At 34.0% G+C, this 25,873-nt stretch overlaps 1 protein-coding gene across 2 annotated transcripts in view; it reads left to right on the top strand.

Annotated features, from left to right (window-relative positions):
* The first annotated feature begins 3,650 nt into the window (after window positions 1-3,650).
* Window positions 3,651-25,873, top strand: part of macroh2a2 (macroH2A.2 histone) — a 35,379-nt gene continuing 13,156 nt past the window's right edge. Inside the window, exons 1-8 of one of the 2 annotated variants that reach the window (XM_069174702.1) lie at window positions 3,651-4,020; window positions 5,555-5,732; window positions 8,199-8,305; window positions 9,415-9,612; window positions 22,392-22,496; window positions 22,573-22,672; window positions 22,750-22,839; window positions 23,318-23,492. In XM_069174702.1, coding sequence (XP_069030803.1) covers window positions 5,561-5,732; window positions 8,199-8,305; window positions 9,415-9,612; window positions 22,392-22,496; window positions 22,573-22,672; window positions 22,750-22,839; window positions 23,318-23,492 — 947 coding nt within the window. In that variant the 5' untranslated portion in view covers window positions 3,651-4,020; window positions 5,555-5,560. Of the gene's footprint in view, window positions 4,021-4,205; window positions 4,494-5,554; window positions 5,733-8,198; window positions 8,306-9,414; window positions 9,613-22,391; window positions 22,497-22,572; window positions 22,673-22,749; window positions 22,840-23,317; window positions 23,493-25,873 lie in introns of those variants that run through there. The other variant, XM_069174703.1, reaches the window with a different exon arrangement.

Raw genomic sequence — 25,873 nt, 5'->3', positions numbered from 1 at the left:
AAAAAAGTAATACTATAGCATGTCATCAGCACAATAAAAATAGTCCAAACAATAAATAAGTCATACTATAGCATGTCGATTAGCATAGATGACATGCTATAGTACGATTTTTTTTTTTCCATACTATATACAGTGCATCCGGAAAGTATTCACAGCACTTCACTTTTTACACATTTTGTTATATTACAGATTTATTCCAAAATGGATTAAATTCATTTTTTCCCTCAAAATTCTACACACAATACCCCATAATGACAACATGAAATAAAGTTTTTTGAAATTTTTGCAAATCTATTAAAAATCAAAAACGAAAAAATCACGTATTCACAGCCTTTGCCATTACACTCAACATTGAGCTCAGGTGCTTCCTGTTTCCACTGATCATCCTTGAGATGTTTCTACAATTTGATTGGAGTCCACCTGGTAAATTCAGTTGATTGGACATGATTTGGAAAGACACACACCGTCTACATAAGGTCCAACAGTTGACATGTCAGAGCACAAACCAAGACATGAAGTCCAAAGAATCATCTGTAGACCTCCGAGACAGGGTTGTATGGAGGCTCAGATCTGGGGAAGGGTACAGAAACATTTCTGCAGCATTGAAGGTCCCAATGAGCACAGTGGCCTCCATCATCTGTAAATGGAAGAAGTTTGAACCACCAGGACTCTTCCTAGAGTCGGCCGCCCGGCCAAACTGAGCGATCGGGGGAGAAGGGCCTCAGTCAGGGAGGTGACCAAGAACCCGATGGTCACTCTGACAGAGCTCCAACGTTGCTCTGTGAAGAGAGGAGAACCTTCCAGAAGGACAATCATCTCTGAAGCATTCCACCAAGCAGGCCTGTATGGTAGAGTGACCAGACAGAAGACACTCCTCAGTAAAAGGCTCATGACAGCCCACCTGGAGTTTACCAAAAGGCACCTGAAGGACTGTCAGTCCATGAGAAACTAAATTCTCTGGTCTGATGAAACAAAGATTGGACTCTTTGGCCTGAATGCCAAGCGTCATGTTTGGAGGAAACCAGGCAGCGCTCATCACCTGGCCAACACCATATCTACGGTGAAGCATGGTGGTGGCAGCATCATGCTGTGGGGATGTTTTTCAGCAGCAGGAACTGGGAGACTAGTCAGGATGGAGGGAAAGATGAATGCAGCAATGTACAGAGACATCCTTGATGAAAACCTTCTCCAGAGCGCTCTGGACCTCAGACTGGGGCGAAGGTTCATCTTCCAACAGGACAACGACCCGAAGCACACAACCAAGATAACAAAGGAATGTCTTCGGGACAACTCTGTGAATGTCTTTGAGTGTCCCAGGCAGAGCCCAGACTTGAACCTGATTGAACATCTCTGGAGAGATCTGAAGATGTCTGAGCACCGACGCTCCCCATCCAACCTGATGGAGCTTCAGAGGTCCTGCAAAGAAGAACGGGAGAAACTGCCCAAGAATAGGAGCCAAGCTTATAGCATCATACTCAAAAAGACTTGAGGCTGTAATTTCTGCCAAAGGTGCTTCAACAAACTATTGAGCAAAGACTGTGAATACTTATGTACGTGTTATATTTTTGTTCTTTATTTTTAATAGATTTGCAAAAATTTTAAACAAACTATTTTCACTTTGTCATTATGGGATATTGTGTGTAGAATTTTGAGGAAAAAAATGAATTTAATCCATTTAGGAATAAAGCTGTAACAACAAAATGTGTAAAAAGTGAAGCGCTGTGAATACTTTCCGGATGCACTGTCTGTATCTATTAGGTTAATTTGTAGAATCACCATTTAACCTGACATTCATGCCTCACGCTGGAATCTAATTCTCGACGTCCCTGTGAGCAACAGCGTTAACCACTGCACCACTGCACCATGAGAAACACTGTGGGACACTTTTTGTCTTTATTGGACGACATGCTATAGTATGAGTTTTTGTGTTTATTGGACGACGTCATAATGACTTTTTTTTAACTATTTGGACAATATCCAAACTTACTTTTGACCTGACATTGAAGGGGGAATTGAACCCATGATCTTCTCCCTGAATGGCAACTTTTTTTTAAAATATTTTGGCCAAATGCTATAGTATGACTTTTTATTATTATTATTTGGACAGCTAGTAAGGCTTTCTTTTTGACCTGACATGAATGTTTCAAGCAGGAATCAAACCCATGTCCTTCTCTCTGTGAGGCAACAGACTGAACCACTTTGCTGCTTTGTTCCTCTTCTATATATTTTTTTATGACATGCTATTGTAAAACTTTTTTTTTTTTTTTTTTTTTTTTTTTTTTACAAATTTTGGACTGTAATATGACTTTTTATTTTTTTTTATTTCAGGCACATACTCTAATAGGACTTTTTTCATATTGCTGAAAAAAAAATTCTAGAGTATGATAATTTTTCCTATTTTTGATGATATACTATAGTATAGGTAGGTAGGTAGGTATTTACTTTATTAATCCCCGAGGGGAAATTTTTTCGCTACAGCAGCATACAGAAGCAATAAGATAATAATAGAAACAATAGAATAAAATAATAATAGAATAGAATAGAATAATATAATAATAGAAAAGCAATAAAATAAAATAGCAGTAAATAGCAGTAAAAAATATAAATATAAAATGAACAGTATATACAGTACATTATATATCTATATATATTATATACAACAAACCAAGAAACAGTCAACATATATATATATATATATATGTATATATAGATATATACAGTACAGTATATATCTATATATATAATATACAAACAAACCAAGAAATGACGTATGACGTCGTTTTCTTACTTTGGACGACATACAACATTATGACGTTATTTTCAGACTTCGGACGACATACGATTGTATGACTTTTTCATCATATTTACGATGATATACTATAGCATGACATTTTTTTTACAATTTTGAATACATTTTCGTACTCCCTTACATTTTTCATTCCATTTTGGACGTAAGAGAACCCTTTTACGTTCTTCATGCACGGCATTTAATATTTCTGAAGACACATACTATAGTATGACTTTTTTAAGAATATTTCTGACAACATAATATAGTATGACTTCTTTTTTCATATTTTGGACGACATACCATAGTATAAAAAATGGCATTAAAAACTTAATGGGGTATATATATATATATATATATATATATATATATATATATATATATATATATATATATATATATGTGTGTGTGTGTGTGTGTGTGTGTGTATATACACATATACTGTATATATATTTATGTGTCCTGGAACAAAATGCTTGAGTTCCACTGGCAGAAAGCTGAAACTACAAACACATGAAGTGTAAGTTCCCTGAAGATCATTCTGTAATGCAACAGTTCTCCGCTGATTTAAATCTGCAGTTTCACTGGAATAATAATGTAGCTGACAACACGCGTTCAGGCAGACGAGCAGTCCAGACTGCTGCAAACACATTTATTGAAATAAAATATAAAAAACAATATAATATCTTGTAAAAATGCAGTGACATTATTGGGAGGATGTGCTCATCTTAAATAAAAGATGTGATTTGCTGCTGAGACTCGATGATTTCTGTGATGTTCATCTGTTTCCCTGAGAGACTCTGAACCGTCCACCAGCTAATCACTGACAATCTGCCTGAGACCGGAAGATAGAAATGAGGTGAAAGTCGGAGGCCTCTTTGGGAGGCCATTTGAAATATGTTGGATTTATTGTGGATTATTGTGGATCACGCTTTGCCTCCAAACGCTCCTTTCCATCTGTGCCATGTTCCCGGTTGAAGCCATGTTAAGGGGGCGTTTTCACTGGGTTTTCCCTCAGCTGAATTTTTCCCTCCGCAGCATCAGTAGTGAGATCCAGCCTCCGACCCGACGCGCTGCTCCTGCTCGCTCGGCGGCTTGTGTTTTTCCCAGAGGTTGGGAGGAGAGATTATAACGCACAAGGACAGCAAATAAAGAACCAAAACAAACCGCTCCGTCTCCCCGCGTGCAGGAGAACCTCGAGCTCACGGTGATTCCGGTGAAACAGGACAAAACAGGTAGAAACTTGCAGGAGGGTGTTTTACATGTCTTGGCGCATATCCGGCATGACGGGGACGCTGATATGATATGTTCACACACATGCAGAGGGTCGCAGCGACATGGAGGGGGGGGGGGGGGGGGGGTCGTGTGTAACATGCATGTTGCAGAAGAACACGCTAAAGTGTCTCCGGAACCTGAACTGAATAATCGTGTCGGTCGCACATGAACTCGTCGCTCCGCGGAAACGTGAATATGTGACTGTGGATTGAACCCTCCATGTTCAACCTCCATGTTCAACCTCCGTGTTCAACCTCCATGTTCAAACCTCCGTGTTCAACCTCCGTGTTCAACCTCCGTGTTCAACCTCCATGTTCAACCTCCGTGTTCAACCTCCGTGTTCAATCCTCCATGACAGCTGCCGTCGCCTGTCGGGCCTTTCTGGAACACTTTAAACCCGAGAAGCGGAGCCTGGACGTCGGGGAGCCGTAACGTACAGCACCGCCAGCATTACATGGCTCCGGTTACATTCCCGTCTTTTTCCACCCGGGTCTCGCGCCGGATACCGAACACACACACACACACACACACACACACACACACGGCGCGTCGCTCCACCTTTACCGCCGGGCAGGGAGCTCGCGCGCTCGTCCTGCTCCTCCACGGGTTTAAACGACGGGAGTCTGCAGGCCGCAGTCCGGCATGTTGTTTACGCGGAGGCTGGAACCGTTCATCCGGTCAACATATGGCGGAGAAGGAGAACCGACCGGCCGCCGTTATATCACACACACACGCGCGCGCGCTTATGTTCCTATTAGTCGCCGACAACGCGAATAAACGTGTCCACGTGAAAGCACGTCCTCGTGTCTGCTGTCAGTCACCCGCCGTTATTTCTGCAGGTTTATTAATATTAGGTCTGCTCGGTGCTGACACGCCGAGATTTGCTTTGGACCTCGCGAGAAAACAAACCTCCACGCTGACTTGACTTCATTCTCACTGGCTTTGACTCTGGGCCGTTTTATCTCCGGTGTGATGTTTACACGTTTTATAATGAGAGCTGAGATCATTCGTATTTTTTGGCAGAAAAGATGTACGTTTTAGTAATCAAATGGTTTTATATGCACGTCCTTTGTTTGATCAACTTTGACACCACAATCATTTTTGTCTGCATTTAAAAAGTTGAATAGTTTGAATAAGTAGGTCCATCTGAAATCCTAAATTATGATTAGAAGTACTTTATTAACAAATATATTATTGTAAAAAAAAGTTATAATACAGTATAAACGTTGAGATTAATCAAGGAGAAGTTGGATATTTGAGATCACTTGTATCAAGAAAGAGTAATTAAATATGAATGACTGTAAATGTTGAGCAACTATAGACCTCAGATAATTTCTAATTATTGATGAGCCAGCCAGAGATGATTCCATCATGTTTAATCAGTCGGCCCACCACATGGTTCGGTTCCTCCACAGACTGCTCAGAGGGACGAGGACACTGTTTTCCACTTCATATATTATATATCTCATCGCTGTGGTTCTTCTCTGTGTCCAGAACAAGATGTCAGCCAGAGGAGGAAAGAAGAAGGCCACCAAGCTGTCCCGATCGTCCCGGGCGGGGGTCATCTTCCCCGTGGGGAGGATGATGAGGTACCTGCGCACGGGCACGCACAAATACCGCATCGGCATGGGGGCGCCCGTCTACATGGCCGCCGTTATCGAGTACCTGGCAGGTAGGAGGCGTCACGGGACTTCAGCTTCAGTGGAAATACAGCACTTTATGAACAATGTGCAACACGGTGTTCAATACAAAACGTTTAGATCTGATCACACAACACCATCAGGGAGTCGTCTGATAGGACGTCTGATAGGACGTCTGATCGGTTGTCTTATCGGACATCTGATAGGACGTCTGATCGGTTTGTCTGATCGGTTGTCTTATCGGACGTCTGATCGGTTGTCTGATAGGACGTCTTATCGGACGTCTGATAGGACGTCTGATAGGATGTCTGATCGGTTGTCTGATCGGTTGTCTTATCGGACGTCTGATAGGACGTCTGATAGGGTGTCTGATAGGACGTCTTATCGGACGTCTGATAGGACGTCTGATAGGATGTCTGATCGGTTGTCTGTTAGGACGTCTTATCGGACGTCTGATAGGACGTCTGATAGGATGTCTGATAGGACGTCTTATCGGACGTCTGATCGGACGTCTGATAGGACATCTGATCGGTTGTCTGATCGGTTGTCTTATCGGACGTCTGATCGGTTGTCTTATCGGACGTCTGATCGGTTGTCTGATAGGACGTCTTATCGGACGTCTGATAGGACGTCTGATCGGTTGTCTGATAGGACGTCTTATCGGACGTCTTATCGGTTGTCTTATCGGACGTCTGATAGGACGTCTGATCGGTTGTCTGATAGTACGTCTTATCGGTTGTCTGATAGGACGTCTTATCGGACGTCTGATAGGACGTCTTATCGGACGTCTGATAGGACATCTTATCGGACGTCTGATCGGTCGTCTCGACCCCGTCGTCTGATCGGTAGTCTGATAGGACGTCTTATCGGACGTCTGATAGGACGTCTTATCGGACGTCTGATCGGACGTCTGATCGGTTGTCTGATAGGACGTCTGATAGGACGTCTGATCAGTTGTCTTATTGGACATCTGATCGGTTGTCTGATAGGACGTCTGATCGGACGTCTGATAGGACGTCTTATTGGATGTCTGATCGGTTGTCTTATTGGACGTCTGATCGGTTGTCTGATAGGACGTCTGATTGGTTGTCTGATAGGACGTCTTATCGGACGTCTGATCGGTTGTCTGATAGGACGTCTTATTGGACGTCTGATCGGTTGTCTTATTGGACGTCTGATCGGTTGTCTGATAGGACGTCTGATCGGACGTCTGATAGGACGTCTTATTGGACGTCTGATCGGTTGTCTTATTGGACGTCTGATCGGACGTCTGATAGGACGTCTTATTGGACGTCTGATCGGTTGTCTGATAGGACGTCTGATTGGACGTCTGGTTGTCTGATCGGTTGTCTGGTCGGTCGTCTGATCGGACGTCTGATCGGATGTCTGATTGGACGTCTGGTTGTCTGATCGGTTGTCTGGTCGGTCGTCTGATCGGACGTCTGATCGGATGTCTGATTGGTCGTCTGGTTTTCTGATCGGTTGTCTGATTGTAAGTGCGTGACTATCCGTGGTATATATGACCTTTATTTAACCAGGTAAAATCAATTGAGAACCAATTCTCATTTACAATGATGACCTGTCAGCACAGTCCACAGGTGTTACGGTACGGGTGCTCAGAGCGACCAAAAAGGACCAAAAGAGACCCGACTTCACTAAATGGGTCATTTAATAGATCAATAACAAGTAGAAACTACATTATATTACATATTATATGAAATTCTACTCTAATTCTATTTTCCCATTGAGGAGGTGGAGGGATATTTGTAGTGATGAGCAGGATGTGATGTCATCATGATTTGTTCCAAATGTCCAGTTGACCAATCAGATCCTAGGGCGGAGCTACAGGTTGTATAATAATGAATAACTATAATAAGTGCAATTGTCAAGTCTCTTTCAGTGTTTCAGTAACAGGTTGTTTAGAGAAATAGAAATTCAATCAGTTCAATTCAGTTTTAATTATATAGCGTCAAATTACGACTAAAAGGACACTTTTTATTTACAACAAATACAATTTATTGATCAAAAGTATCATTGATCCTGTGTTGTTATTGCTGTTATATGAATTTGTCCATAAAGAGCAATATTGATTATTTTACGATGATCATTCATTGTTGCTGTTATTGATAAATTCTGTAAAACTTTGTGTTTTTGTGAGTCTTTGTGATTATACAGCTGGATTGTGAGATCAGATTCACTCGGTGAGTCTACGTACATATGCGTACATTATTACTGTAATTACTACGTTTTATATATTTTAATTCACATCACAAAATAGAAAACTGCCAGATAATCCGTGCCTCAAACAATCGTACCACTTTTTGGACCGTCTACATTATGACCATAAAAATCACTGGTCAAATATTCACATGGAAGTGAAGCTGATGTTCCAGATGTGGTGTTCCACAGAAGCAGCTGAGAGGTTGGTCTTTGATCAAAGGGCCGGACGGGCAGATCAACACTGATGGATCTCCACAATCTGTTTTCTCTCCTCACAGCTGAGATCTTAGAGTTGGCAGGAAATGCAGCTCGAGACAACAAGAAGGGCAGAATAACTCCGCGGCACATCAAGCTGGCGGTGGCCAACGACGAGGAGCTCAACCAGGTAACGGTTCCTCCACAGGGGGCCGACGTCTCGTCCACACGCTGACACTCACATACGGATTTACTGCCTGGTTTTTCTTCCTCAAGGAAGACTTTGTTCACTGAAGTGAAAGATCACCCCAAATATGTTTCCACTGCTACCAGGTGAAAAGTACGGTGGCCCTGAAGGTCAAACGCAAAAAAACGCTTCACCGAACACAAAACATTTCAGAAAACACAAAAACATTTCACAAACCGGGAAGACGCCACCGGTTGTTTGAACCCGAGTCATTGTTGTTGTGTTCTGTGAAATGTTTGTGTGTTTGACCCTCAGGGCCACCGTAGAAAAGACAAGTTAGGAGAAGCTGTAAGGGACGGCCGGTGTTACAGACGCCCTTAATTGAGTGACAAAAAACTCTATTCATCGAAAATGTGTTCAGCTGATATTTTCTTAAATGGGATTATCCGTTGAATTAAAACAAAATCTAAATTTAAACTTCTTTAAATACTCAAAAATGATATTATTTAAAATGTAAATAAATAAAATGTTTTTTCTTCACAAAAAATTATGATATTTGTAAATACTGAGCCGAAGGAAGTATTTCGCATTTACAAATAGAAAAAAACAAATGACCAGACCTTTTCTTGTAATTATGATTTACTACTTGTTATAATATCATAATTATGAGTAAAGTTTCAGGCGGTTATGAGTCATTGCTATAATTAACTAAACTACCTGATTTAAAGTAATGAATGTAAGCTTGAATATCAATGAGTATATTTTATCAAACAAAGTATTTCAGAAAATGTCACTTTAAAAGTCTTCGCTTGTGTAAACAGATGTAAACACGAAAGATGCTGTATAATGTTGCCATGGATACGTGGCGATAGTGTGAGCTGTATTTTCATATTTGTTGATACTTTGGAAAGTGAAGCACTTTAAATGAGCATTTCTCTTTATTATGAAACCCTTTTTGTACAGATCATCAGTCTGAGCATTAAACTCAAGTTATTTTCCATCTTCACGTCTCTCACGCGACGACAACATCCCATGAACACCGAACAGTGTTTCTAATGTTTTAGGACAGGACACACTCATGCTGTTTATTTCCGACATGCGTCCTCCTCCAGCTTCTTCGAGGCGTGACCATATCCAACGGGGGGGTGCTACCTCGAATCCACCCGGAGCTGCTGTCCAAGAAGAGGGGGGGCCGGGTGAAGGTGGACAGCCAGCCGGCCGTCTCCGAGAAGCAGGAAGAACGCACCAAGACCAAGAAGCCTGTCAAATCCTTCAAAAAAGTTAAAGGCAAACGAGGCCGCAAGCCAAAGGTGAGTCAGCTCAACAGAGTGGGCGGGACACGAAGGGGCGGGGCTTCATGGCCAGGGTGTGCTGCAGGGATGATGAGGAGTGGAAATCTCTGCAGGCTCACGATGTGTTTCAATTCAACTCTGAACTCCGTTCAGTTTAAATCAGTGAAGATTAATGCATTTGACCTGTAATAGAGTGTGTCAGACTGACTCGTCCTCCAGATCAGCTGATGAGCTGATCAGATCAGCTGATCAGTCCCTCCAGTTCTTCTGGGTTTGTTTGGATCAGAAAAGTTTGATCTTTGCGGTGGATTTTCTAAAAACTTTGATGTCATTTGCAGTTTTAAGGGACTTTTTTGTGTAAAATTGAAGGAATATGAAAAAGTTTGACAAAAATGTGAACAGAACGGAAACAGAAACCGATTTCATTCTGCGACTTTTTAACTTTTTCTTCACGATAAATCAAACCGAGCGACGGATTAACAGACTGAATCCACTGTTATTCAGCTGGAATAACAAAAAAACAAAACAACATCTGATCAGAAAAAAGAAGCTACAGTTAGTGATGAAGATGATTAGCATTCATTAGTTAACTAATACAAACATGTACAAGGCTTTTTATTGCTGTAGTGAACGTGAGCTCGTTGAGCTGCAGAGTCCAAGTCTCTACAACACAATACATCCACCTCGGACAAAAGGAAAACACTTATTATTTCGATGGATGTTACTTCATTCCTGAATGTTTTAAGATGAATATCTTCTAAATGCCACAAAGCAGAACTTCAGATCAAAGAATAAACAAACAATAAATAACAAAGCCAATGACGGACATCGGATGTCATCTTTGGATTCTTAACTCTGCTTGAGACAAAACTCAGCAAGTTGTGATTAATATCCAGATTAACGATAATTTCTTAAAACTACACTCACAATCTTTTTCTGTTATAATCTACTTCTGTTATAATCTTCTGTTATAATCTATTTCTGTTATAATATACTTCTGTTATAATCTACTTCTGTTATAATCTACTTCTGTTATAATCTTCTGTTATAATGTTCTTCTGTTATAATCTACTTCTGTTATAATCTTCTGTTATAATCTACTTCTGTTATAATGTTATAATCTTCTGTTATAATCTTCTTCTGTTATAATCTACTTCTGTTATAATCTTCTGTTATAATCTATTTCTGTTATAATATACTTCTGTTATAATCTTCTTCTGTTATAATCTACTTGTTATAATCTTCTTTTGTTATAATCTTCTTGTTATAATCTACTTCTGTTATAACCTACTGTTATAATCTTCTGTTATAATCTACTTCTGTTATAATCTTCTGTTATAATCTACTTCTGTTATAATATTCTGTTATAATCTACTTCTGTTATAATCTACTTCTGTTATAATCTTCTGTTATAATCTTGTTATAATCTACTTCTGTTATAATCTACTTCTGTTATAATCTTGTTATAATCTACTTGTTATAATCTACTTCTGATATAATATTCTGTTATAATCTATTTCTGTTATAATATACTTCTGTTATAATCTTCTTCTGTTATAATCTACTTCTGTTATAATCTACTTCTGTTATAATCTTCTGTTATAATATTCTGTTATCTCCTTCTGTTATAATCTACTTCTGTTATAATCTTCTTTTGTTATAATCTTCTTGTTATAATCTACTTCTGTTATAACCTACTGTTATAATCTTGTTATAATCTTCTGTTATAATTTACTTCTGTTATAATCTTCTGTTATAATCTTGTTATAATCTTCTGTTATAATTTACTTCTGTTATAATCTTCTGTTATAATCTTGTTATAATTTACTTCTGTTATAATCTTCTGTTATAATCTTGTTATAATCTTCTGTTATAATCTACTGTTATAATCTTCTGTTATAATCGACTTCTGTTATAATCTTCTGTTATAATCTTCTGTTATAATCTTGTTATAATTTTCTGTTATAATCTTCTTGTGTTATAATCTTGTTATAATCTTCTGTTATAATCTACTATTATAATCTTCTGTTATAATTTTCTGTTATCTGTTATAATCTACTTCTGTTATAATCTTCTGTTATAATCTTGTTATAATCTTCTGTTATAATCTATTATTATAATCTTCTGTTATAATTTTCTGTTATCTGTTATAATCTACTTCTGTTATAATTTACTTCTGTTATAATCTTCTGTTGTAATCTTCTTCTGTCATAATCTTGTTATAATCTTCTGTTATAATTTTCTTCTGTTATAATCTTCTGTTATAATCTTCTGTTTAATCTACTTCTGTTATAATCTTCTTGTTATAATCTACTTCTGTTATAACCTACTGTTATAATCTTCTGTTATAATCTTCGTTTATAATCTTATTCTGTTATAATCTACTTCTGTTATAATCTACTTCTGTTATAATCTTCTGTTATAATATTATTCTGTTATAATCTACTTCTGTTATAATCTTCTGTTATAATCTACTTCTGTTATAATCTACTTCTGTTATAATATTCTTCTGTTATAATCTTCTGTTATAATCTTCTGTTATAATCTACTTCTGTTATAATCTTCTGTTATAATCTATTTCTGTTATAATATACTTCTGTTATAATCTACTTCTGTTATAATCTACTTCTGTTATAATCTTCTGTTATAATTTTCTTCTGTTATAATCTACTTCTGTTATAATCTTCTGTTATAATCTACTTCTGTTATAATGTTATAATCTTCTGTTATAATGTCCTTCTGTTATAATCTACTTCTGTTATAATCTTCTGTTATAATCTTCTTCTGTTATAATCTACTTCTGTTATAATCTTCTGTTATAATATTCTGTTATCTCCTTCTGTTATAATCTACTTCTGTTATAATCTTCTTTTGTTATAATCTTCTTGTTATAATCTACTTCTGTTATAACCTACTGTTATAATCTCCTGTTATAATCTACTTCTGTTATAATCTACTTCTGTTATAATATTCTTCTGTTATAATCTACTTTTGTTATAATCTGTTATAATTTTCTTCTGTTATAATCTTCTTCTGTTATAATCTTCTGTTATAATTTTCTTGTCATAATCTTCTGTTATAATCTACTTCTGTTATAATATTCTTCTGTTATAATCTGCTTCTGTTATAATCGTCTGTTATAATCTACTTCTGTTATAATCTTCTTCTGTTGTAATCTTCTTGTTATAATCTTCTGTTATAATCTTGTTATAATCTTCTGTTATAATCTTCTGTTATAATCTATTTATGTTGTAATCTTCTGTTTTATTCTTCTGTTATAATTTACTTCTGTTATAATCTTCTGTTATAATCTACTTCTGTTATAATATTCTGTTATAATCTACTTCTGTTATAATCTACTTCTGTTATAATCTTCTGTTATAATCTTGTTATAATCTACTTCTGTTATAATTTACTTCTGTTATAATCTTGTTATAATCTACTTGTTATAATCTACTTCTGATATAATATTCTGCTATATACTCTTCTGTTATAATCTACTTCTGTTATAATCTACTTCTGTTATAATATTCTTCTGTTATAATCTACTTCTGTTATAATCTTCTGTTATAATCTTCTTCTGTTATAATCTTCTGTTATAATCTACTTCTGTTATAATCTTCTGTTATAATCTTGTTATAATCTTCTGTTATAATCTACTTTTGTTATAATCTTCTGTTATAATTTTCTTCTGTTATAATCTTCTGTTATAATCTACTTCTGTCATAATCTTGTTATAATCTACTTCTGTTATAATCTACTTCTGTTATAATGTTCTTCTGTTATAATCTACTTCTGTTATAATCGTCTGTTATAATCTACTTCTGTTATAATCTTCTGTTATAATTTTCTTCTGTTATAATCTTCTTCTGTTATAATCTTCTGTTATAATCTACTTCTGTTATAATCTACTTCTGTTATAATATTCTTCTGTTATAATCTTCTGTTATAATCTTCTGTTGTAATCTACTTCTGTTATAATCTTCTGTTATAATCTTCTGTTATAATCTACTTCTGTTGTAATGTTCTTCTCTTATAATCTACTTCTGTTATAATCTTCTGTTATAATCTATTTCTGTTATAATATACTTCTGTTATAATCTTCTTCTGTTATAATCTACTTCTGTTATAATCTACTTCTGTTATAATCTTCTGTTATAATGTTCTTCTGTTATAATCTACTTCTGTTATAATCTTCTGTTATAATCTACTTCTGTTATAATGTTATAATCTTCTGTTATAATGTCCTTCTGTTATAATCTACTTCTGTTATAATCTTCTGTTATAATCTTCTTCTGTTATAATCTACTTCTGTTATAATCTTCTGTTATAATATTCTGTTATCTCCTTCTGTTATAATCTACTTCTGTTATAATCTTCTTTTGTTATAATCTTCTTGTTATAATCTACTTCTGTTATAACCTACTGTTATAATCTTCTGTTATAATCTACTTCTGTTATAATCTTCTGTTATAATCTACTTCTGATATAATATTCTGCTATATACTCTTCTGTTATAATCTACTTCTGTTATAATCTACTTCTGTTATAATATTCTTCTGTTATAATCTACTTTTGTTATAATCTGTTATAATTTTCTTCTGTTATAATCTTCTTCTGTTATAATCTTCTGTTATAATTTTCTTGTCATAATCTTCTGTTATAATCTACTTCTGTTATAATATTCTTCTGTTATAATCTACTTATGTTATAATCGTCTGTTATAATCTGCTTCTGTTATAATCTTCTTCTGTTGTAATCTTCTTCTGTTATAATCTTCTGTTATAATCTTGTTATAATCTTCTGTTATAATCTTCTGTTATAATCTATTTATGTTGTAATCTTCTGTTTTATTCTTCTGTTATAATTTACTTCTGTTATAATCTTCTGTTATAATCTACTTCTGTTATAATATTCTGTTATAATCTACTTCTGTTATAATCTACTTCTGTTATAATCTTCTGTTATAATCTTGTTATAATCTACTTCTGTTATAATCTACTTCTGTTATAATCTTGTTATAATCTACTTGTTATAATCTACTTCTGATATAATATTCTGCTATATACTCTTCTGTTATAATCTACTTCTGTTATAATCTACTTCTGTTATAATATTCTTCTGTTATAATCTACTTCTGTTATAATCTTCTGTTATAATCTTCTTCTGTTATAATCTTCTGTTATAATCTACTTCTGTTATAATCTTCTGTTATAATCTTGTTATAATCTTCTGTTATAATCTACTTTTGTTATAATCTTCTGTTATAATTTTCTTCTGTTATAATCTACTTCTGTTATAATCTTCTGTTATAATCTACTTCTGTTGTAATGTTCTTCTCTTATAATCTACTTCTGTTATACTCTTCTGTTATAATCTATTTCTGTTATAATATACTTCTGTTATAATCTTCTTCTGTTATAATCTACTTCTGTTATAATCTACTTCTGTTATAATCTTCTGTTATAATTTTCTTCTGTTATAATCTACTTCTGTTATAATCTTCTGTTATAATCTACTTCTGTTATAATGTTATAATCTTCTGTTATAATGTCCTTCTGTTATAATCTACTTCTGTTATAATCTTCTGTTATAATCTTCTTCTGTTATAATCTACTTCTGTTATAATCTTCTGTTATAATATTCTGTTATCTCCTTCTGTTATAATCTACTTCTGTTATAATCTTCTTTTGTTATAATCTTCTTGTTATAATCTACTTCTGTTATAACCTACTGTTATAATCTTCTGTTATAATCTACTTCTGTTATAATCTTCTGTTATAATCTACTTCTGATATAATATTCTGCTATATACTCTTCTGTTATAATCTACTTCTGTTATAATCTACTTCTGTTATAATACTCTTCTGTTATAATCTACTTCTGTTATAATCTTCTTCTGTTATAATCTTCTGTTATAATTTTCTTGTCATAATCTTCTGTTATAATCTACTTCTGTTATAATATTCTTCTGTTATAATCTACTTCTGTTATAATCGTCTGTTATAATCTACTTCTGTTATAATCTTCTTCTGTTGTAATCTTCTTCTGTTATAATCTTGTTATAATCTACTTCTGTTATAATCTACTTCTGTTATAATCTTGTTATAAACTACTTGTTATAATCTACTTCTGATATAATATTCTGCTATATACTCTTCTGTTATAATCTACTTCTGTTATAATCTACTTCTGTTATAATATTCTTCTGTTATAATCTACTTCTGTTATAATCTTCTGTTATAATCTTCTTCTGTTATAATCTTCTGTTATAATCTACTTCTGTTATAATCTTCTGTTATAATCTTGTTATAATCTTCTGTTATAATCTACTTTTGTTATAATCTTCTGTTATAATTTTCTTCTGTTATAATCTTCTGTTATAATCTACTTCTGTCATAATCTTGTTATAATCTACTTCTGTTATAATCTACTTCTGTTATAATGTTCTTCTGTTATAATCTACTTCTGTTATAATCGTCTGTTATAATCTACTTCTGTTATAATCTTCTGTTATAATTTTCTTCTGTTATAATCTTCTTCTGTTATAATCTTCTGTTATAATCTACTTCTGTTATAATCTACTTCTGTTATAATATTCTTCTGTTATAATCTTCTGTTATAATCTTCTGTTGTAATCTACTTCTGTTATAATCTTCTGTTATAATCTTCTGTTATAATCTACTTCTGTTGTAATGTTCTTCTCTTATAATCTACTTCTGTTATAATCTTCTGTTATAATCTATTTCTGTTATAATATACTTCTGTTATAATCTTCTTCTGTTATAATCTACTTCTGTTATAATCTACTTCTGTTATAATCTTCTGTTATAATGTTCTTCTGTTATAATCTACTTCTGTTATAATCTTCTGTTATAATCTACTTCTGTTATAATGTTATAATCTTCTGTTATAATGTCCTTCTGTTATAATCTACTTCTGTTATAATATTCTGTTATCTCCTTCTGTTATAATCTACTTCTGTTATAATCTTCTTTTGTTATAATCTTCTTGTTATAATCTACTTCTGTTATAACCTACTGTTATAATCTTCTGTTATAATCTACTTCTGTTATAATCTTCTGTTATAATCTACTTCTGATATAATATTCTGCTATATACTCTTCTGTTATAATCTACTTCTGTTTTAATCTACTTCTGTTATAATATTCTTCTGTTATAATCTACTTTTGTTATAATCTGTTATAATTTTCTTCTGTTATAATCTTCTTCTGTTATAATCTTCTGTTATAATTTTCTTGTCATAATCTTCTGTTATAATCTACTTCTGTTATAATATTCTTCTGTTATAATCTACTTCTGTTATAATCGTCTGTTATAATCTACTTCTGTTATAATCTTCTTCTGTTGTAATCTTCTTCTGTTATAATCTTCTGTTATAATCTTGTTATAATCTTCTGTTATAATCTTCTGTTATAATCTATTTATGTTGTAATCTTCTGTTTTATTCTTCTGTTATAATTTACTTCTGTTATAATCTTCTGTTATAATCTACTTCTGTTATAATATTCTGTTATAATCTACTTCTGTTATAATCTACTTCTGTTATAATCTTCTGTTATAATCTTGTTATAATCTACTTCTGTTATAATCTACTTCTGTTATAATCTTGTTATAATCTACTTCTGATATAATATTCTGCTATATACTCTTCTGTTATAATCTACTTCTGTTATAATCTACTTCTGTTATAATATTCTTCTGTTATAATCTACTTCTGTTATAATCTTCTGTTATAATCTTCTTCTGTTATAATCTTCTGTTATAATCTACTTCTGTTATAATCTTCTGTTATAATCTTGTTATAATCTTCTGTTATAATCTACTTTTGTTATAATCTTCTGTTATAATTTTCTTCTGTTATAATCTTCTGTTATAATCTACTTCTGTTATAATCTTCTGTTATAATCTACTTCTGTTATAATATTCTTCTGTTATAATCTACTTCTGTTATAATCTTCTGTTATAATCTATTTCTGTTATAATATACTTCTGTTATAATCTTCTTCTGTTATAATCTACTTCTGTTATAATCTACTTCTGTTATAATCTTCTGTTATAATGTTCTTCTGTTATAATCTACTTCTGTTATAATCTTCTGTTATAATCTACTTCTGTTATAATGTTATAATCTTCTGTTATAATGTCCTTCTGTTATAATCTACTTCTGTTATAATATTCTGTTATCTCCTTCTGTTATAATCTACTTCTGTTATAATCTTCTTTTGTTATAATCTTCTTGTTATAATCTACTTCTGTTATAACCTACTGTTATAATCTTCTGTTATAATCTACTTCTGTTATAATCTTCTGTTATAATCTACTTCTGATATAATATTCTGCTATATACTCTTCTGTTATAATCTACTTCTGTTTTAATCTACTTCTGTTATAATATTCTTCTGTTATAATCTACTTTTGTTATAATCTGTTATAATTTTCTTCTGTTATAATCTTCTTCTGTTATAATCTTCTGTTATAATTTTCTTGTCATAATCTTCTGTTATAATCTACTTCTGTTATAATATTCTTCTGTTATAATCTACTTCTGTTATAATCGTCTGTTATAATCTACTTCTGTTATAATCTTCTGTTGTAATCTTCTTCTGTTATAATCTTCTGTTATAATCTTGTTATAATCTTCTGTTATAATCTTCTGTTATAATCTATTTATGTTGTAATCTTCTGTTTTATTCTTCTGTTATAATTTACTTCTGTTATAATCTTCTGTTATAATTTACTTCTGTTATAATATTCTGTTATAATCTACTTCTGTTATAATCTACTTCTGTTATAATCTTCTGTTATAATCTTGTTATAATCTACTTCTGTTATAATCTACTTCTGTTATAATCTTGTTATAATCTACTTGTTATAATCTACTTCTGATATAATATTCTGCTATATACTCTTCTGTTATAATCTACTTCTGTTATAATCTACTTCTGTTATAATATTCTTCTGTTATAATCTACTTCTGTTATAATCTTCTGTTATAATCTTCTTCTGTTATAATCTTCTGTTATAATCTACTTCTGTTATAATCTTCTGTTATAATCTTGTTATAATCTTCTGTTATAATCTACTTTTGTTATAATCTTCTGTTATAATTTTCTTCTGTTATAATCTTCTGTTATAATCTACTTCTGTTATAATCTTCTGTTATAATCTACTTCTGTTATAATATTCTTCTGTTATAATCTACTTCTGTTATAATCTTCTGTTATAATCTTCTTCTGTTATAATCTTCTGTTATAATCTACTTCTGTTATAATCTTTTGTTATAATCTTGTTATAATCTACTTTTGTTATAATCTTCTGTTATAATTTTCTTCTGTTATAATCTTCTGTTATAATCTACTTCTGTCATAATCTTCTGTTATAATCTACTTCTGTTATAATCTACTTCTGTTATAATGTTCTTCTGTTATAATCTACTTCTGTTATAATTTTCTTTTGTTATAATCTTCTGTTATAATCTACTTCTGTTGTAATCTACTTGTTAGAATCTTCTGTTATAATTTTCTGTTATAATCTTCTTCTGTTATAATCTACTTCTGTTATAATCTTGTTATAATCTACTTCTGTTACAGTCTTCTGTTATAATCTTCTGTTATAATCTACTTCTGTTATAATCTACTTCTGTTACAATCTTCTGTTATAATCTACTTCTGTTATAATCTACTTCTGTTATAATCTTCTGTTATAATCTACTTCTGTTATAATTTTCTTTTGTTATAATCTTCTGTTATAATCTGTTATAATGTACTTCTGTTATAATCTTCTGTTATAATCTACTTCTGTTGTAATCTACTATTTAGAATCTTCTGTTATAATTTTCTGTTATAATCTTCTTCTGTTATAATCTACTTCTGTTATAATCTTCTGTTATAATTTTCTTCTGTTATAATTTTCTTCTGTTATAATCTTCTGTTATAATCTACTTCTGTTATAATCTTCTGTTATAATCTACCTCTGTTATAATATTCTGCTATATACTCTTCTGTTATAATCTACTTTTGTTATAATCTGTTATAATTTTCTTGTTATAATCTTGTGTTATAATCTACTTCTGTTATAATATTCTTCTGTTATAATCTACTTCTGTTATAATCTTCTGTTATAATCTTCTTCTGTTATAATCTTCTGTTATAATCTACTTCTGTTATAATCTTGTTATAATCTTCTGTTATAATCTACTTATGTTATAATCTTCTGTTATAATCTACTTCTGTTATAATCTTCTGTTATAATCTACTTTTGTTATAATCTGTTATAATCTTCTTCTGTTATAATCTTCTGTTATAGTCTACTTCTGTTATAATCTACTTTTGTTAAAATCGTCTTGTAATTTTCTTGTTATAATCTTCTGTTATAATCTACTTCTGTTATAATATTCTTCTGTCACAATCTACTTCTGTTATAATCGTCTGTTATAATCTACTTCTGTTATAATCTTCTTCTGTTGTAATCTTCTTCTGTTATAATCTTCTGTTATAATCTTCTGTTATAATCTACTTATGTTATAATCTTCTGTTATATTCTTCTTTTATAATTTACTTCTGTTATAATCTTCTGTTATAATCTACTTCTGTTATAATATTCTGTTATAATCTACTTCTGTTATAATCTACTTCTGTTATAATCTTCTGTTATAATCTTGTTATAATCTACTTCTGTTATAATGTACTTCTGTTATAATTTTCTTGTTATAATCTTCTGTTATAATCTACTTCTGTAATAATCTTGTTATAATCTACTTGTTATAATCTACTTCTGATATAATATTCTGCTATGTACTCTTCTGTTATAATCTACTTCTGTTATAATCTACTTCTGTTATAATATTATTCTCTTATAATCTACTTCTGTTATAATCTTCTGTTATAATCTTCTGTTATAATCTTGTTATAATCTTCTGTTATAATCTACTTTTGTTATAATCTTCTGTTATAATATTCTTCTGTTGTAATCTACTTCTGTTATAATCTTCTGTTATAATCTTCTTATGTTATAATCTTCTGTTATAATCTACTTCTGTTATAATCGTCTGTTATAATCTACTTCTGTTATAATCTTCTTCTGTTGTAATCTTCTTCTGTTATAATCTTCTGTTATAATCTTGTTATGTTATAATCTTCTGTTATAATCTACTTCTGTTATAATCGTCTGTTATAATCTACTTCTGTTATAATCTTCTGTTATAATCTACTTATGTTATAATCTTCTGTTATATTCTTCTGTTATAATTTACTTCTGTTATAATCTACTTCTGTTATAATCTTCTGTTATAATCTTGTTATAATCTACTGTTATAATCTACTTCTGTTATAATCTTCTGTTATAATCTACTTTTGTTATAATCTTCTGTTATAATTTTCTTCTGTTATAATCTTCTGTTATAATCTACTTCTGTTATAATCTTCTGTTATAATCTACTTCTGTTGTAATCTACTTGTTAGAATCTTCTGTTATAATCTTCTTCTGTTATAATCTACTTCTGTTATAATCTTCTGTTATAATCTACTTTTGTTATAATCTTCTGTTATAATATTCTTCTGTTGTAATCTACTTCTGTTATAATCTTCTGTTATAATCTTCTTATGTTATAATCTTCTGTTATAATCTACTTCTGTTATAATCGTCTGTTATAATCTACTTCTGTTATAATCTTCTTCTGTTGTAATCTTCTTCTGTTATAATCTTCTGTTATAATCTTGTTATGTTATAATCTTCTGTTATAATCTACTTCTGTTATAATCGTCTGTTATAATCTACTTCTGTTATAATCTTCTGTTATAATCTACTTATGTTATAATCTTCTGTTATATTCTTCTGTTATAATTTACTTCTGTTATAATCTACTTCTGTTATAATCTTCTGTTATAATCTTGTTATAATCTACTGTTATAATCTACTTCTGTTATAATCTTCTGTTATAATCTACTTTTGTTATAATCTTCTGTTATAATTTTCTTCTGTTATAATCTTCTGTTATAATCTACTTCTGTTATAATCTTCTGTTATAATCTACTTCTGTTGTAATCTACTTGTTAGAATCTTCTGTTATAATTTTCTGTTATAATCTTCTTCTGTTATAATCTACTTCTGTTATAATCTTCTGTTATAATCTACTTCTGTTACAGTCTTCTGTTATAATCTACTTCTGTTATAATCTTCTGTTATAATATACTTCTGTTATAATCTACTTCTGTTATAATCTTCTTCTGTTATAATCTACTTCTGTTACAATCTTCTGTTATAATCTACTTCTGTTATAATCTACTTCTGTTGTAATCTACTTGTTAGAATCTTCTGTTATAATTTTCTGTTATAATCTTCTTCTGTTATAATCTACTGTTATAATCTTCTGTTATAATCTACTTCTGTTACAGTCTTCTGTTATAATCTACTTCTGTTACAGTCTTCTGTTATAATCTACTTCTGTTATAATCTTCTGTTATAATCTACTTCTGTTATAATCTACTTCTGTTATAATCTACTTCTGTTACAATCTTCTGTTATAATCTATTTCTGTTACAATCTTCTGTTATAATCTACTTCTGTTATAATCTTGTGTTATAATCTACTTCTGTTGTAATCTACTTGTTAGAATCTTCTGTTATAATTTTCTGTTATAATCTTCTTCTGTTAAAATCTACTTCTGTTATAATCTTCTGTTATAATCTACTTCTGTTACAGTCTTCTGTTATAATCTACTTCTGTTATAATCTTCTGTTATAATATACTTCTGTTATAATCTACTTCTGTTAAAGAGCACAGACAGCGAGCGAGAGTCCGTCCCTAACTCAACGGTGGAGGACGGTCCCGGAGACGGATTCACCATCCTGTCGGCGAAGAGCCTGTTCCTGGGCCAGAAGGTAACGAGCGTACGAAACTCACTCGGCCAAAACACCCGACGGCCGTTTCTCACGTTGATGCTTTGTGAATCCACAGCTTTCACTAACAGAGAGTGAAATCAGCAAAATCGGAAGCATGAAAGTGGAGGGAATAATTAACCCGACGAACGGCGAGATGGACCTCAAAGACGGAGTGGGTAAGGACTCTCTCCTCCATCCTGTCTTCTGTCTGTCTTCTGTCTTCTGCTCAGCATTGGCATCGATGTGCTTTCAGGCAACGCCTTGGAGAAAGCTGGAGGTCGAGACTTCCTGGAGGCGGTGAAGGAGCTGCGGAAAGCACAGGGCCCCCTGGAGGTGGCGTCAGGTACAGACCGTCCGGCACCGTCAGGCCTCAGGAGGGGTGTTGGGTGGAGGAGATGTGAATGGTGGGGGCAGCGTGTTAGGTGGAGGATATGTGAATGGTGGAGATGTGAATGGTGAGGGCAGCATGTTGGGTGGTGGAGATGTGGGCGGTGGAGGAGATGTGGGCGGTGGAGGCAGCGTGTTGGGTGGAGGAGATGCGGGTGGTGGGGGCAGCGTGTTGGGTGGTGGAGATGTGGGCGGTGGAGGAGATGTGGGCGGTGGAGGCAGCGTGTTGGGTGGAGGAGATGTGGGCGGTGGAGGCAGCGTGTTGGGTGGGTCCGGTACCGGGAGGGCAGCAGATCTCTCCAACGTTGGCTCATCACTTTGCGTCTGTCAGTTTTAGGCACTAATATACTAAAATGCTCTCAAACATAAGTTCAGACTAAGTTGCCGATCGCGAGAGAGAAAGCGATGTGAGATGAGTGTTGTTGTTCCTGCAGTGGCGGTGAGTCCGGCCAGCGGCATGGCGGCACGCTTCATCCTCCACTGCAACATCCCTCAGTGGGGCTCGGAGAAGTGTGAGGACCAGCTGGAGAGGATGGTGAAGAACTGCCTCTCAGCAGCCGAGGACAAGAAGCTCAAGTCCGTGGCGTTCCCGTCGCTTCCTGCTGGACGGTGAGCTGCACGGCAAACACTGATAATCACAACGAATCCGTATGATCTGGTTACATTTTTATTTATGTCGCGCCAAATCACAACACAGGTTATTTCATGGCAGTTAACACATTAACGTCCTTACAGCAAGACTTTACAATATTATACAGAGAAACCCAACAATTCAACAATTCCCACATAAACTAGGAGGGAAAAACTCCTCTTTAAGGGAGAAAAACCTCCAACAGAGGGAAGAAAAACTCCCTTTAACAGGAAGAAACCTCCTACAGAACCAGGCTCAGAGGTGGGCGGAGCATCTGTTAACAGAACCAGGATCAGAGGTGGGTGGAGCATCTGTTAACAGAACCAGGATCAGAGGTGGGCGGAGCATCTGTTAACAGAACCAGGCTCAGAGGTGGGCGGAGCTTCTGTTAACAGAACCGGGATCAGAGGTGGGCGGAGCTTCTGTTAACAGAACCGGGATCAGAGGTGGGCGGAGCATCTGTTAACAGAACCGGGATCAGAGGTGGGCGGAGCTTCTGTTAACAGAACCAGGATCAGAGGTGGGCGGAGCATCTGTTAACAGAACCGGGATCAGAGGTGGGCGGAGCTTTTGTTAACAGAACCAGGATCAGAGGTGGGCGGAACATCTGTTAACAGAACCAGGATCAGAGGTGGGCGGCCATCTGCCTCGACCGGTTGGGGTGAGAGGAGAGCAGAGAGAGAAAAGGACAGCATAGAGATAGAAGAGAAGAACTGTTGGTGGAGACGACAATCACAGAGCAGAGACATGCAGCTCCATGACGGGACATCTGGAAAAGAAAGAACAGAAACTACACGAGTGAAGGAACTGAATGGAGACAACAGATAATAAGAAGAAACTATGGGAGAGAAGAAGATGGTGAGGTATGAGTCAGTTAAAGAGTAGGAGGAAAGAAAAGAAGATCAGCATGTAACGAGGTCCTCCAGCAGCCTCGGCCTATAACAGCATAACTAAGGGTTGGTTCAGGTCTACCTGAGCCAGCCCTAACTATAGGCTGTATCAAGAAGGAACGTTTTGAGTCTAATCTTAAAGCCAGAGAGGGTTTCTGCCCCTCCAACACAAACTGGGAGCTGGTTCCACAGGGGAGGAGCCTGAAAACTGAAGCTCCGCCTCCCATTCTACTTCTGGAAACTCTAGGAACCACAAGTAGACCAGCGTACTGAGAGAGAAGTGCTCTGCTAGGATTATATGGTTCTATAAGATCTCTAAGATATGATGGAGCCTGGTCATGTAGAGCTTTGTAAGTCATCAAGATAATTTTAAATTCTGTTCTTGATTTCACAGGAAGTCAGTGAAGAGAAGATAAAACTGGAGAAATATGATCTCTCTTGTTAAATCCCATCAGTACTCTTACTGCAGCATTTTGCAGGTTTTTAATGAGTAATTTGGACATCCTAACAACAAGGAATTACAATAATCTAGTCTAGAAGTAACAAACGCATGAATGAGTTTTTCTGCGTCACGCTGAGGAAGGATTTTCCTGATTTTATTAATATTACGTAGATGAAAGAAGGCAGTTCTGGAGATTTGCTTTATGTGGTGTCTAAAGGACAAATCCTCATCAAAGATGACTCCAAGGTTCCTCCCAGTTTTGCTGGAGGCCAAGACAACGTCATCTAGAGTAACTAAGTGATTACAGAAAGAGTTTCTGAGGTGTTTAGGACCAAGTACAAGAACTTCTGTTTTGTCTGAATTTAGAAGCAGGAAGTTTTTGGTCATCCAGGCCTTTATGTCTTTTAGACAGGCTTCAAGTTTTACTAACTGATTAGTTTCATCTGGTTTTATAGAAAGATATAGCTGAGTGTCATCTGCATAACAATGGAAGTTGACGCAGTGCTTCCTGATGACATCTCCTCATGGAAGCATGTACAAAGTAAAAAGTATTGGGCCTAACACTGAGCCTTGTGGAACTCCATAACTAACTCTTGTTCGTCTGGAAGACTCATTGTTGACATGGACAAACTGGAATCTATCTGATAAGTAGGATTTGAACCAGTCTAATGCAGTTCCTTTAATCCTCATAACGTCTTCTAATCTCTGTAATAAGATCGTATGATCAATCGTATCAAAAGCAGCACTGAGGTCCAGAAGAACAAGTACAGAGACGAGTCCATTATCTGAGGCTAATAAAAGGTCGTTAGTAACTTTCACCAGAGCTGTTTCTGTGCTATGATGAACTCTAAAGACTGAACATCTTCAAACAGATCATTCCTTTGTAAATGATCACAAAGTTGATTTGAAACAACTTTTTCAAGGATTTTAGAAATAAACATCAGGTTGTAAATTGGTCTGTAGTTTCCTAAAACAGTTGATCAAGAGTCGTCTTTTTAAGTAAAGGTTTAATTACAGCCACTTTAAA

Source organism: Embiotoca jacksoni, unplaced genomic scaffold (assembly GCF_022577435.1).
Source record: "Embiotoca jacksoni isolate LCO1_2020_lvr unplaced genomic scaffold, fEmbJac1.0.p SCAF_60, whole genome shotgun sequence".
NCBI lineage: Eukaryota > Metazoa > Chordata > Actinopteri > Embiotocidae > Embiotoca > Embiotoca jacksoni.
This window is presented reverse-complemented; position numbering and strand designations above follow the sequence as displayed.